Raw genomic sequence first — 14,265 nt, 5'->3', positions numbered from 1 at the left:
GATTTATACACAACATTTACTTTAAATCTCACATTCTGTGCATTTCTCCATTGCAAAGTAGCCATGGCCCAGGAAGCATTTGGAGCTAAAATGAAAGGCTTTATAATAAATATTACCCTTTGTGTGTGCATGGAAAATGGTCCCTTTCCCTAGTTTTCCCTGAGGGCACACTATTTTGGCTTTATTGTGACACTTCACTGTGACACTGCAATGAGGGAAAGCCATGCTTTACATGTCACTGAAAGAAATGCCACAAAATGCTAACATATCTTCTCAAGGTTGCCAGAAATAATTTCCACTGGGTTGTGTTTTCCCATCTGTGGAGCTCTGAAATGTTAAGGAAATAAATGAGCTCTATTATCTATATTTTTCTAGTAGATGAGAAAGAAAGAAAAAAAATACACTCAGCCCTGCATTTATTGTTCTATTCAATCAAACTGTTGCTTTAAACATCCAGAGTCCTCGAGGGAACTTTATCAATGCACCAAATACCTTTCAACACCATATTTCATATCTGTGGTTTTGATTTTATTAAAATATATTTAAAGATCGGTATTTTTACTTTAGAAAAATTTTTGATTACATAATTGAGAAATCCTTCCATTTAGAAACTCAGATTCTTATTTGAAAATGATATTCCCTTTGGTGACAACATATGGCTGAAATTTTACTCAAAACAATGATTGAGCAAAACAATAATTAGATAACATTAATGATAGGCTCAGTGCTGGAAGTATGTTTAGAAGTCAAATTCATTGATCTTTCAGATTTCAAAAAAGAAAACAACAAATTAGGGAACTATGAATCCCCAAAATCTGTCCAATAAACACCGGGCTCTACAGTTTCACAGTTTATCTTCCACAGTAATAAATTCTCAATGCAAGTCTTAAAAAGACATGTAACAAATTAAAAAATGAAGGTTCAATAACAGATATACTCTGAGCACACTCCCACAAAGAATAAAATAGAAAAAGCAATGAAAGTTATGAATCCCTGAGCCTAAGGAAATTATTTATATGTTCCATTTCTGTGGAATATTCACAGTGGGTATTCGTATAGATTTCTTTTAATTAGGAAGAATACGAGAGACTTGGGGAAAGGAAACAAGAAGTATGCATTTGAATTAAAATGACTGGCAGAAAAAAACAAAGATACAATTATTGAAAAAGAAAAAAAATTTTAAACTACTATTATTTTCAGAGACACGATTTTATTTAAGGAAAATCCAAAAGATCTACACATAAAATATTAAAAGAAGGAATAAAATATAATAAGGTCATTAAAAATTATTTGAACTTCTATAAACAAATCAATAAAAAATTAGAAAAAAACATTTATAATGCACAGAAATATGAGATGCTTAGGAATAAACCTAACAAAAGATGCATAAAACTTATACAAAACATTTAAAGAAAATTAAAGAACTAAATAGAGAAATATAAGATGCACATGGAATAAAAGAGTCAGTATGCAAGATTTCAATTCTCCCCAAATTTATGTTAGATTCAAGGCCATCTCAAAGAAAATTCCAAGAACAATTTTTTTAGAAATTAATAACTTAGTTCTAAAATTTGTGTGAAAATTTAAAAAAAGCTAAGAACAGCATAAATCATCTTAAAGAAAACAACAAAGTTGAAAAACTGTCAGTTTTGAATGTCAAAATTTATATAAGCCTATATAGCACATGACATAGGGTACTGTGGTGCAAGCATAAACAAACAGACCAATGAAACAGAATAAATGTTCCATCGACTGGGTCGAGAAATAGGCTCACATATATATGGTCAATTTTTGACAATGGTGTCATTGAGAAAAGGGTTGTTTCTTCAATGAACGGCACTGAGCCAACTGGATAGCTATATAAAAAAAATGTTTTGTCTTCTACCTTATAGTATATACAGCAAACAATTCTGGAAGAATTATAGGTCTAAAAAATGAACAAGTCAGTAGAAAAAGTAAGCCACAGAATGGGAAAAGGTATTTGCAGTTCACCTTTATTTTAAAAAAGTACATACAGAATATATAAAGAATTCTTGCAAATAAATAAGAAACTAACAATCAATTTAAAAGTGGACAAAAGATGTGGGCAGGCACTTACAAAAGAACAGATACACAAATGAAAAGGGGTTCAGGCTCTTTCAACTCCAGAAAAATGCAAAAATATATATTCGTTCCTTGGCTAATAAAGTGATAACCATAAATGAAATCCTCTAAAACTTCTTCCTTCCCATTTCCAAATAGCAAATCCAAAATCTTATATTCTAGAAGGAATAGTAAAGATTAGTGCCATCCTTAAACTTAGGGGATGTATGGTCAGTGGTTCCTATAATTTTTCCATTAAATTTACAATTGCAGACCCTAATAAGGTTAATGATTCTGGTGGTTAATGGTAGACTACCATGAACTCAAACAAATAATAGTTCTAACCACAGCAGCTAAAGTGTGGGATCTTTGCTTTAGCAGATTAAGACTCAAATATGTACTGAGTCACTGACATGGGAAATGTGTTCTTTCCCATCTCTATCAGAGAGCAGAACCAAAACCAGCCAGCGTTCCAATGATAAGGAAAAGAACGTAGATCTAAATCCTTGCTGAAGACTGCACATTCTGCTGTCCTTGATCATAATGCAGCCTGAGTAATCCAGACATCCCACAAAATATCACATTGGTAAATTATGTTGATGACATCATATTAACCAGAACAGATAATCAAAAGCAGCAAGTATTCTGGAAGTTTTGACAAGACATCTGTGTTCCAGAGGGCGTAAGATAAATCAACAAAGATTCAGAGGCACAACATACTAGTGAAGTTTTAAGGGGCTCAGTGGACTGGAACATTCTGAATGTCCCCATTTATAATAAAGGACAAATTATTGCATGTTATACTTTCTACATTGAGATAGAATCATAATGCCAGATTAGCCTTTTTAGATTTGGGGGACAGCATATTCCACACTTATTCGGACCCATGCATTGAGTGACAAGGTGGGTGGAAAGATTTGAAAGAGCTGGAGAGCTGTTCCAGGCTACACTGAGATAGCCTTGCTGGTTGGACATAAAACCCAATAGACCCTATGGTATGTTTAGAGGTACCTGTGGCAAAAGAAAAAGGTACTTACGGAGTTTACGGCAATATCTAATGGAAGAATCACAACACAAATCTATAGGCTTCTGGGGCAAGGCCATGACCTTGCAGCAAAGAGTTATAAATTACTCGAAAAACAGCTCTAGCAGAAATAGATTCTCTGACCTTGAGATCAGAGCTGGCCATCATGAACTGGTTTCTGTTAGAACTACCAAGTTATTATTCAAGCATGCCTAGAAGTAGTCCATCATAAGATGAAAGGTCCAATATTAGGCTGAAGCAAGTTTAGAGGAAACAAACAAGATGAATGAATAGATCTCCATGACATTTCACCCACTATGGTGGCAGTGCCTCACCCCCAGCTGCCACAGATGAACCCAAATATCAAATACAAAGGAAGAAAAAGAATGAACTTGATTTATAAGCGTGTTGGCTCAGCATCTGAGTGCAATCTGGGAATAGGCTGCTGGTCACCACTTAAGAATGCCTGGTCACCACTTTGCATGAAGAGAAAAGTTGCCAAAGTCAGAAAATAGATGTACCCATAGCGAAAGTGAATAGTTTCAGAGAGGAATGGTTTAGCTGGAAGGTCAGCAAAGAGAAGGTCTGAGGAAGAGGCATGTGGTTGGACTTATAAAAATTAGGACGAAATGTGAAGGCCATTGTCTTGCATGATCACATCCACCAGAGAGAACATATGAAGGAATAAACATTAAACCACCAGCCAGACAGAATGGCCTGGTCAGAAGTCAGCCAGTCTGTCTTCAGCTGTCATATGCTGTTGCAGTGGAGTCATTAATGGAGTAGACTCAGGGGAAGGGAATGAGGCATTGAACAGACCCCAAAATGTGGATTCCCACTAAGACTAATTTAACTACTCTCACTCCAATCTATCAGCAAAAGAAATAAATGGCATGCACCCAATATGACACCATCCCTGAGGAGACCAATTAGCCACTGGGCCCTTTTTATTCTGGAAGGGACAACAATTCAACTTGACTGGAAATAACACATATTCTGGATATGGATTTGCTTTTCTTGCCTTCAGAGCCTCAAATAGTAGCACTATCTGAGGGCTTACAGAACATTTGTTCTACTAACAAAAAATTCTTACACATTTCATTGGACCAAGGGACCCTGTTAGGAAGACTACTATGGGAACAAAATAATTGGATACACTGTTATTATCACTTACCACACATCGCAGAAATTGCCGGCCTGATGGAGTGATACAATGGCTTCTGGAAGGCATAGCAAACATGCTACCTTTGAAGGTGATACCCTGCCAAGATGAAATCATATGGCATTTGTTTTTCTCCATCTGATTTGCTTCCCTTAGCATAATACTCTTAAGATCTATCCATGTTGTTACAAATACAAGATTTCATCCTTTTTATGGCTGAGCAGTATTTGTGTGTGTGTGTGTTTGTGTGTGTGTGTGCACGCATGTGTGAGACATCATCTTTAACCATTCATTCATTGATAAATACTTTGGTTGTTTCCATATCTTGGTATTGTGAATAGTGTTGCAAAGAACATAGAGGTGCATGTATCTTTTCAGATTAGTGTTTTTCCTTTCTTCAAATAAGTACCCAGAAGTGGAATTCTTAGATCATACAGTTCTACTTTTAGTTTTTTGCGGAATCTCCTTTCTGTTTTCCATAGGGGATGCACCAATTTACATTCCCACCAACATTGCACAAGTGTTCCCTTTTCTTCACATCCTCACTAACACTTGTTATTTCTTATCTTTTTGATAATAGCCATCCTGACTGGTGTGACATGATATTTCATTGTGGTTTTGATTTTATTTCCCTGATGATTAGTGATGTTGAACATCTTTTCATATGTCTGTTGGCCAACTGTATATCTTTGGAAGCATATCTGTTCAGATTTCTGCCCGTTTTTTAATTGGATTGTTTGTGTCTCATTGTTGTTATTGTTATTATTAAGCTGTATGAGTTCTTTATATATATTGAATATTAACCCCTTAGCAGATAAATGATTTGCAAATATCTTCTCTCACTGAGTAGGCTGCCTTTAAGTTTTCTTGATGATTTTCTTTACTGCACAGAAGCTTTTTAGCTTGATTTAGTACTATTTGTTTATTTTGCTTTTGTTGCCATTGCCTTTGGAGTCAGGTCCAAAAATGATCACCAAGAACAATGCAAAGGAGTTTACTTCCTATGTTTTCTTCTATGAGTTTTGTGAGTTTTGGTCCTATATCCAAGTCTTTAAACCATTTCTTTGTTAATGTCTATCATATGAGACAGTGGTCCAGTTTCATTCTTTTGCATGTGGCTGTCCAGTTTACCTAGCACCATTTATTGAAGAGACTGTCCTTTCTCCATTGTATATTATTGCCTCCTTTGTCATATATCAACTCACCATATATGTGTGGGTTTATTTCCGGGCTCTCCATTCTGTTTCATTGGTCAGTGTTTCTGTTTTTATGCCAATACCATACTGTTTTAATTACTATAGCTTTTAACACAGTTTGAAATCCGAAAGTGAGAGGCTTCTAGCTTTTTTCTTCTTTATCAAATTCGTTTTGGCTATTCAGGATCTTTCGTGGTTTCATACAAATTTTAGGATTTTTTCTATTTTTTTGAAAAATGCCTTTGGAATTTTGATGGGGATTGTATTGAATCTGTAAGGTGCTTTGGGTAATACAGACATTTTAACAATATTAATTCTTCTAATCTATGGCATGGAATATCTTTCCATTTACTTGTGTCTTCTTCAATTTATTTCATCAATGTCTTGTTGTTTTAGAGTACAGGTGTCTCATCTCCTTGGTTAAGTTTATTCCTAGGTATATTTTTTAATGCAATTGTAAGTAAGAACATTTTTTTAGGATTTCTCTTTCCGATAGTTTGTTATTGGTATATAAAAGCACGATAGATTTTTATAAATTGATTTTGTATCCTGCAACTTTACTGAATTCATTTATTAGTTCTAAGTTTTTTTGATGAAGGTTTTAGAAAGATTTTCTATGTGTAGAGTCACATCATCTGAAAACAGTGACAGTTTAATTTCTTCTTTACCAATTTAGATGTTTTTTATTTATTTTTCCTGTTTGATTTCTGTGGGTAAGATTTCCAGTACTACGTTGAATAAAAGTCATGTGAGTGGACAACTTGTCCTGTTCCTGATATTAAAGGAAATGCTCTCAGTTTTTCATCATTGAGTATGGTGTTAGTGGTGCACTTATATATGGCCTTTATTATGTTGAAGTACATTCCTTCTACACCTACACCTACACCTTTGTTGAGCATTTTTAGCATAAATATATGTTGTTTTTTTCAAATGTCTTCTCTGAATCAATCGAGATGATCATAAGATTATTTTATCCTTCACATTCATTTATATTGGTAGGTGAACCATCCTTGAATCCCTGAAATATAAACCACCTGATCACAATGTATAATCTTTCAGTTTGCTAATATATTTGTTGAGGATTTTTGCATCTGCATTCATCAGAGGTTCTAGACTGTAATTTCCTTTTGTGTGTGTGTTGTCCTTGTCTGCTTCTTTGTAGCCAGGCAATTCTGGCCTTGTAAAATGAGTTTGGAAATATTCCCTACTCTTCAATGTTGTGAATAATTTGGGAAGGATAACTATTGAATATTCTTTGAATATTTGGTAGAATTCACTAGTGAAGCCATCTGGCACTGGACTTCTGTTCATTAGAAGGTTTTTGATTACTGCTTCAAGATCCTTACTAATTGATCTACTCAAATTTTCTATTTCTTCATGATTTAGTCTCAGAAGATTTTGTTTCTAAGAATTATTGATTTCTTCTAGGTTGTCATTTATTGGCATATAATTGTTCACAGTAGTCTATTACGATCCTTTGTATTTCTTTGGTATCAGTTGTAACTTTCCCTCTTTCATTTTTGATATTATTTATTTGAGCCCTCTCTCTTTTTTTTTTTAATGAGTCTAGCTAAGAGTTTATCAATTTTTTTTTTTTAAATCTTTTAAAAGAACCAGCTCTCAGGCTCACTGTTTTTTCTTTTTTCTATTGTCTTTTTGGTGTCCATTCCATTTATTTCTGCTCTAATCTTTATTATTTTCTACCTTCTTTTCATTAACTTTGAGCTTCATTTGTTTCCTTTTTTCTTGTCCCTTTTGTTGTAAAGTTAAATTGTTTATTTGAGATTTGGGTGTAAAGTTAGATTATTTATTTGAGATATTTCTTGTCTCTTGACATAGGCCTGAATTGCAATGAATTTTCATTTTAAAACTGCTTTTGCTTCATCCCATAGATTTTGGTATATTGCATTTTCATTTTCACTTGTCTCAGGTATTATTTTTTTTCCTCCTTTGACTTCTTCATTGATCCATTGGTTGTTCAGTAACATGTTGCTTAATCTCCATATGTTTGTGATTTTCCCAGTTTGTTTTCCATGATCGATTTCCAGTTTCACACCACTATTGTTAGAAAAAGATGCTTGTTATTATTTCAATATTCTTAAGTTTATTTGGGCTTGTTTTGTGAGCTAAGATATGATCTGTCCTGGAGAATGCTCCATGTGCACTTGAGAAGAATGTGTTTTCTGCTGCTTTTGGATAGAACGTTCTGTTAGGTCCATCTGGTCTAATGTGTCAGTGTTTCCTTCCCAATATTCTGTCTGGATAATTTATCTATTGATGTAAGTGGGTGTTAGTGTCCCCTACTACTACTGTATTACCATTGATTTCTGCCTTTAGGTCTGTTAATACCTGCTTTGCATAATTTGGTGCTCCTATGTATGATGCATAAATATTTATAGATGCTATATTTTTTTGCTGCATCTACCCTTTTGTCATTATGTAATGCCCTGCTTATCTTTCATTACAGTCTTTGCTTTTAAGTCTATTTTGTCTGAAATAAGTATAGCTACCCCAGCTTTTTGTTCATTTATTTCCATCTTCATAAAACAACTTTTCCCATCACTTCACTTTCAGTCTGTGTGTTTTCTTACATTTGAGGCAAGTCTGCTGTAGGCAGAATATATAGATAGCCTTGTTTTTTTAATCCATTCATCCACTCTGTGTCTTTTGATTGGAGTATTTATCTCATTTATATTTAAAGTAATTATGAATAGGTATGTACTTATTGCCATTTTGTTCAGTGTTTTTGGCTGCTTTTGTAGTTGCTCTCTGTTTTTTTTCTTTTCTTACCTTCTTCCATTGTGGTTTGATGCCTTTCTTTAGCGTTATTTTTAGATTGCAGTTTCATAATTTTTTGTGTAGCTACTATAGGTTTTTGCTTTGAGGTTACCATGATGCTTACATATGGCAATGTATATAAACTAGTCTATTTTAAGTTGATAGCAAGTTAAGTTTGAACTAAACCGAATTTTCATTCCTCACTCCCACTTTCTATGTTTTTGATGGCACATTGCACATCTTTTTATTTTGTCTATTTCTTTTTTAAAAAAGATTTATTTATTTATTTTAGAGAGAAAGAGAGTATGGGGGAGTAGGAGCAGAGGGAGAGGGAGAGAATCTGAGGCACACTCCTTGCAGAGTGTGAAACCTAATGGGGTTCAACTGAGTCATCCAGGTGCACTATTTTGCCTATTTCTTAACTAATTTTTACATTTATAGTATTTTTTTTTACCATTCTTGTCTTTTAACCTTCATGCTAGCTTTATAAGTGATTACTAACTTTATTATATATTTACCTTTACTAGTGAGCTTTTACTTCCATGCATTTTCTTGTTACTAATTAGTACTCTTTCTTTCAGCTTAAAGAAGTCCCTTTAATATTTCTTGTCTAGTAAGTTTAGTGGTGATGAACTACTTTACTTTTCAATTATCTGAAAGTCACTTTATCTCTTTTTCAGTTTTGAATGATAACCTTAACATGTATAATATCTTTGGTTAGAAGTTTTCACTTTCAGCATTTTGAACATATCATGATACTCCTTTTTGGACTGCAAAGTTTCTGCTGAAAAATCTTCTCATAGTCTTATGGGGGTTTTCTTGTACATATGCTTTTAAGATTCTGTCATTATCTTTAACTTTTGACATTTTAATTATGATGTATCTTGGGGTGGATCTCTGGATTCATCTTATTTGAAATTCTCTGAACTTCTTAGATTTGGCTATTTGTTTCCTTCCTTAGGTTAGGGATGTTTTTGGCTATTATTTCTTCTAATATGTTTTCTGTCCCTTTTTCTCACTTCTCCTTTTGAGACCTTTATAGTGTGAATGTTGTTCTAGTTGATCTTGTCCCATAGGTCCTTTAAGTTATTTTCACTTTTTAAAATTCTTTTTTCTTTTTGATGCTCTGTTTGGTGAGTTCCACTGCCCTGTCTTCCAGGTCACTGATCCTTCCTTCTGCTTTATCTAGTTTGCTGTTGAACTCTTCTAGTGTATTTTTCAGTTCAGTTATTGTATTATTCACTCTGTGGCTTCTGTTTGGTACTTTCTTATAGTTTCTATCTCTTTGTTGAAGTTCTCTCTTTGTTCATCTATTCTTCTCCTGAGATTGTTGAGCATCTTAATGAACATTACCCTGAATTCTTTATCAAGCAAATTACTTATCTTTGATTAATTTTTTCTGGAATTTTATCTTCTTCTTTTGTTTGGAACATATTCTTCTGTTTCCTCATTTTGATCAACTCTGTGTTTGTTTCTGTGTATTAGGTGAATAGCTGTCTCTCCCAGACTTCAAGGAATGGTCACAGGAAGACAGGAGGAATGTTTTAGTCTGCTGTCTATGCTGTGCCCTGAAGATGGTAGTCTGCCAAGAACAATTTCTATGATGCTTCAGTTCCTTAGCACCCAGAAACACAAGCCCTGATGATCACAGAGCCAGGAATTCAAGGAATGTCCTCTGTATAGAGTGCCTTCAACCAGTGGGCCTGGGCACATCACCCACTGGGTTTAGAGCCATGAGGGACCACCAGACCAGGGTAAGCCTATTCACTGGCAATATCCCATTTTCATGATTATTGCATAATGCTATGACCTTGCTAGTTTGAATATATGGGTACAAGAAATAAGAAGTAGAATTAGGAGTGGCTTGGTTTGCTATGACTCCCAGTGGCCAACCTGAAGGACTTATACATCCCTCACTACAAATCTAGGCTCTGTGGCTCTAATGATCTCTGGTCCCCAAAAGGAGAATGCTTCCACCAGGGAACATAGGAAAAATCCACAATAACTGACAAGAGAGAATATACAATTACATTTGAAATGAGTGCCACAGCAATACGTGAGAGAGTGAGGTCAGAGAAGAGGTACACAAAGTGGATGCTTTGTCCCTATGTTTTAACAGATAAGCTCCCTTTTAGTGATCTAAAATACTACCTAGTGAAGTCTAAGTACCTCATTTAAAAAGAAGAAGAAAACGTAATCTTAATATTGTGTATTAGAAAATTGGCCTTCCAATATTTCTCCACTATGTTTTTCACAAAATGAACAGATTATCCCAAATGTCTAAATAATTGCTGGTAAGAATTTAGGCAAACATTCAGTAATTTTTACTCCAGACATGATGCCACATTTGATACAATGTTATATTTTCTCTGAAGATTTTTTTTTTTTAATTTGAGAAGTTGTTACTTCCTTTCCTGAAACACTCCACCCTCTACTCCAAGCTATGAATACCCCAACAACCTGTGATAGCTACTTGACTACACTTTTAGGAAATCAGGAGATAAGACTCTATGGGAAAGTTAAAGTCCTGTGTTTGTTTGAAATGGGTCTCATGATTCCTGAGAGAGTCTAAAGGCTATTATGAATGGCAAATTTACTTTAGCATAGGAACTACAGAGATATTGTTCATTCTTTGGGGACAGTGTCTTAAATTCACAAGCCAGCTCTCTCAACTATGTTTTGGAAACTTGTGACCATGTTCATATTTACAAAGCTATGTCAAGCTAGAGTGTGCCCAATAATAAATCTATAATTTAAGCTTCTACTATTACTCATGTCATAAATTCAGCATCTAAATTGTTGCTATTTTTTGACGGTTGGTTTGTTATCATGGAACACTGATTCCACTGGCAAGGTTATTTGATAATATCAGGTTTATAAGAGGGGGGAATTTTTCCCCCATAAGGTCAGAGCTAATAGATGCTTTTTTTCCTCACTTAACTGAGATTAAGTTTTATGAATGATTGATTAATTGTATAACATCCACAACAGTTTTTGCATAAAATAGTCAAGACATTAAAAGCCACATTGGAATAATAATAATAATAACAACAACAACAACAACAACAATAATAATAATAAAAACTTGCTCTGAGTTGTAAGGTAATAGGTAAATGGCACTAAGAAGATTCCCTACAAATCTTCTGCTGCCCTTCTGTGCTGGTGAACATACTCTCCTTTGGGATGTCATTCCAGCAACATTGTAAGAATGCATTTCTTCTATGCCAGCATAGTGTCTGGCATTTACCATATTATAAAACTTAACCCTCTGAATTGTAATCGTCTCACCCAGTAACCTGGAAACATCTTGTTTAATTTTATATCTCCTGTATATAACATAAGGCCCGTGTCTTAGTAACATGCTTAGTAAATATTCATTGAAATTCAACTCCACCCAGATGTAAGCATATAAAAATGATGTCAGTGCAAAAGTGAACCTAGAAAACTATCTTTCCCCAGAAGATGCATCAGAAAGCTCCTCAATGAATGTACGGACGATGTACTGGCCCACCTCCCTAGAGCAAATGTTAACCGATCTATATGAGCTTTTGCTTATAGCTCCCTTCACCACTGAAGCTGTGCTTTTGCAACACAGCTGAAAAAGAGACAGGAGGTAAGTTAAAAGTAGTAGGTAAGTCAAAAAATCCTAGTTGGTGCCCATAAAAGACCGAACAAATGACCATGATGTTATGAACCAATCAGTCCAAACTACTCTCCAAGAATGCAAAAGAATCCTACAGTTGTAAAAATAATTCAATCCTCACATGAACCAGAAATTTTAAAGAAAGAACTATTCATTAAAACACAAAATAATACACCAAAATTTGGAATATGCTATAACTAAAATATAAATTTCCTCCAATGTGTAACCAAAAGCAAATGATGTATCTCAACCAAATAAAGTGTATAACACCATACTTCTTTTAATTGCCTATAGGTTGACTAAAAATTTCAGTTAATATATAGCAACAGCTTAGCCATGCAATATATGAATAGTTCATTGGTCTTTTCAGGAATTACATGATAACAGGTCATGGGGATTTCCCCAAAAGAAGTTGGATATAATAAGATAAAGTTAGAAAATTAAAGACAGCAAGAGATGGTCATTACGTGGATTTTAGGATCAGGATACCAAAAGAAATTAAAAAAGAATTAATTAATTAATTTATTTATTTATTTATTTTCAAAAAGAATTTAAATAGAGAACAAGATTTGCTGCTTGATGGGAAATTTAAAGTGAGACTGGTATTTTAATTTATTAATACTTCAAAATACCTTCTTGTAAGTATATAAAATGAAAATATATGGGATTTTATGTTTTGTCAAATAGCAGTATAAAACAAAGTATTAAGAAAAATGAAATATAGGGTATCTTATTTTAATACTAAAGAAATACAAAAACAAAATTCAGAGTTCATAAATGTTTGCCTTGTCAAAATAATATTATATTTGAGGAGAAGATATTTAAAGTAAGTCCTACTTTAAAAAAAAAGTTTATTCTTTTTAAAAAGATTTATTTTAGAGAGAGAGTGAGAAAGCACATGCACAAGCAAAGGGGAGGGGCAAAAGAAGAGGGGAAAGGGAGAGAATTTCAAGCAGACTCCCCACTGATCATGGAGCCCCACCTGGGGCTCAATCTCACAACCCTGAGATCATGACCTGAGCTGAAACTAAGAGTCAGACACTTAACTGACTGAGCCACCCAAGCACCGCCTCCCCCCCTCCAAAAAACTTTAAAAGAAGATTATGGCATCATTTTAGTTGATCCTATAATAAGTATTTTATTATATAGATTATATCTGTTAAAAAAATTAAATATGGTTGAATAATAACAGCATCTCGACCATTCAAGTTAAATGTGTTTGTAGCATTAAGTTCAAAGTGACTCTTTTTACTTTAATAAATCAAAGATCTAAATTTTTTTTCTTTTATTTAAAGGTTGTAGGGGATTGTGTTAAGCGAGATAAGTCATGCAGAGAAAGACAATTATCATATGGTTTCACCCATATGTAGAACATAAGCAATAGCATGGAGGACCACAGGAGAAGGGAGGGAAATCTGAAAGGGAAGAAATCAGAGAGGGAAACAAACCATGAAAGACTCTAGACTCCAGGAAAAAATACTGAGGGTCACAGAGGGGAGGTGGATGGGGTAGCTGGGTGCTTGGTATCAAGGAGGGCACGTGTTGTGATGAGCACTGGGTGTTATAAGCAACTAATGAAGCGTTGAACACTACATCAAAAACTAACGATGTATTATGTGTTGGTTAACACATAATACATTTTTTAATTAAAAATAAAATAAAATAATTATTTATTAAAAAATAAAATAAAGTAAAATTTGTATGCCTAACTAGAAATAAAATAAGTTAAAATAATGAGTGCTGTACAATTTCATGACATTGGGGATAAGAATACTATATTTTTGTATATTATATTAGTATACGATAGACCACATACATTCGTTTTTTGGGTATATTCACAAATATAGTGTACCCTCCTTTAATTTCCCTAGCATAGTATTTTACAAAATTTTCTATAACAATTGTGCTACTAGCAGAAATTTTGTTAGCAGCTGGGAAAATGGTTGCATTTAAAAAGCAAAAGACATAGTTGAGGCTGAAGTGGGGGTTGGGAGATGCTCTTGCTCCTCCTCTCCCTACCACTTCCCTAGGCTGGGCTAACAAGACCACTGGGCTGCCAGGGCTCCCCCTGCTTTCTGGAGAGGAATGAGCCATGCTGGCTCAGCTCTTTCTTGGGGTAAATGGTGTTTTTTTTTTTTTTTAATTTATTTATTTGACAGAGATCACAAGTAGGCAGAGAGGCAGACAGAGAGAGGAGGAAGCAGGCTCCCCGCTGAGCAGAGAGCCCGATGCGGGACTCGATCCCAGGATGCTGGGATCATGACCCGAGCCAAAGGCAGAGGCTCTAACCCACTGAGCCACCCAGATGCCCCGGGGTAAGTGGTTTTAAGCCCCAAACCTCAATCTTGAAAGAAAAAGAAATCTTAAATACAAGTATTTT

At 34.5% G+C, this 14,265-nt stretch overlaps 1 protein-coding gene across 3 annotated transcripts in view; it reads right to left on the bottom strand.

The window, feature by feature from the left end:
* ST18 (ST18 C2H2C-type zinc finger transcription factor) overlaps positions 1-14,265 on the bottom strand; it is a 104,974-nt gene that overhangs the window by 69,522 nt on the left and 21,187 nt on the right. For 2 of the 3 annotated variants that reach the window (XM_047727748.1, XM_047727750.1), the window contains exon 4: positions 4,281-4,367. The exons of the other annotated variant lie outside the window; for it this stretch is intronic. In XM_047727748.1, the coding sequence (XP_047583704.1) occupies positions 4,281-4,367 (87 nt within the window). The remainder of the gene's footprint in view (positions 1-4,280; positions 4,368-14,265) is intronic. 3 annotated transcript variants of the gene reach the window in all.

Source organism: Lutra lutra, chromosome 4, assembly GCF_902655055.1.
Source record: "Lutra lutra chromosome 4, mLutLut1.2, whole genome shotgun sequence".
Lineage (NCBI taxonomy): Eukaryota > Metazoa > Chordata > Mammalia > Carnivora > Mustelidae > Lutra > Lutra lutra.
Note: the sequence above shows the minus strand (reverse complement) of the source record. Positions and strands in the feature narration are given on the sequence as shown.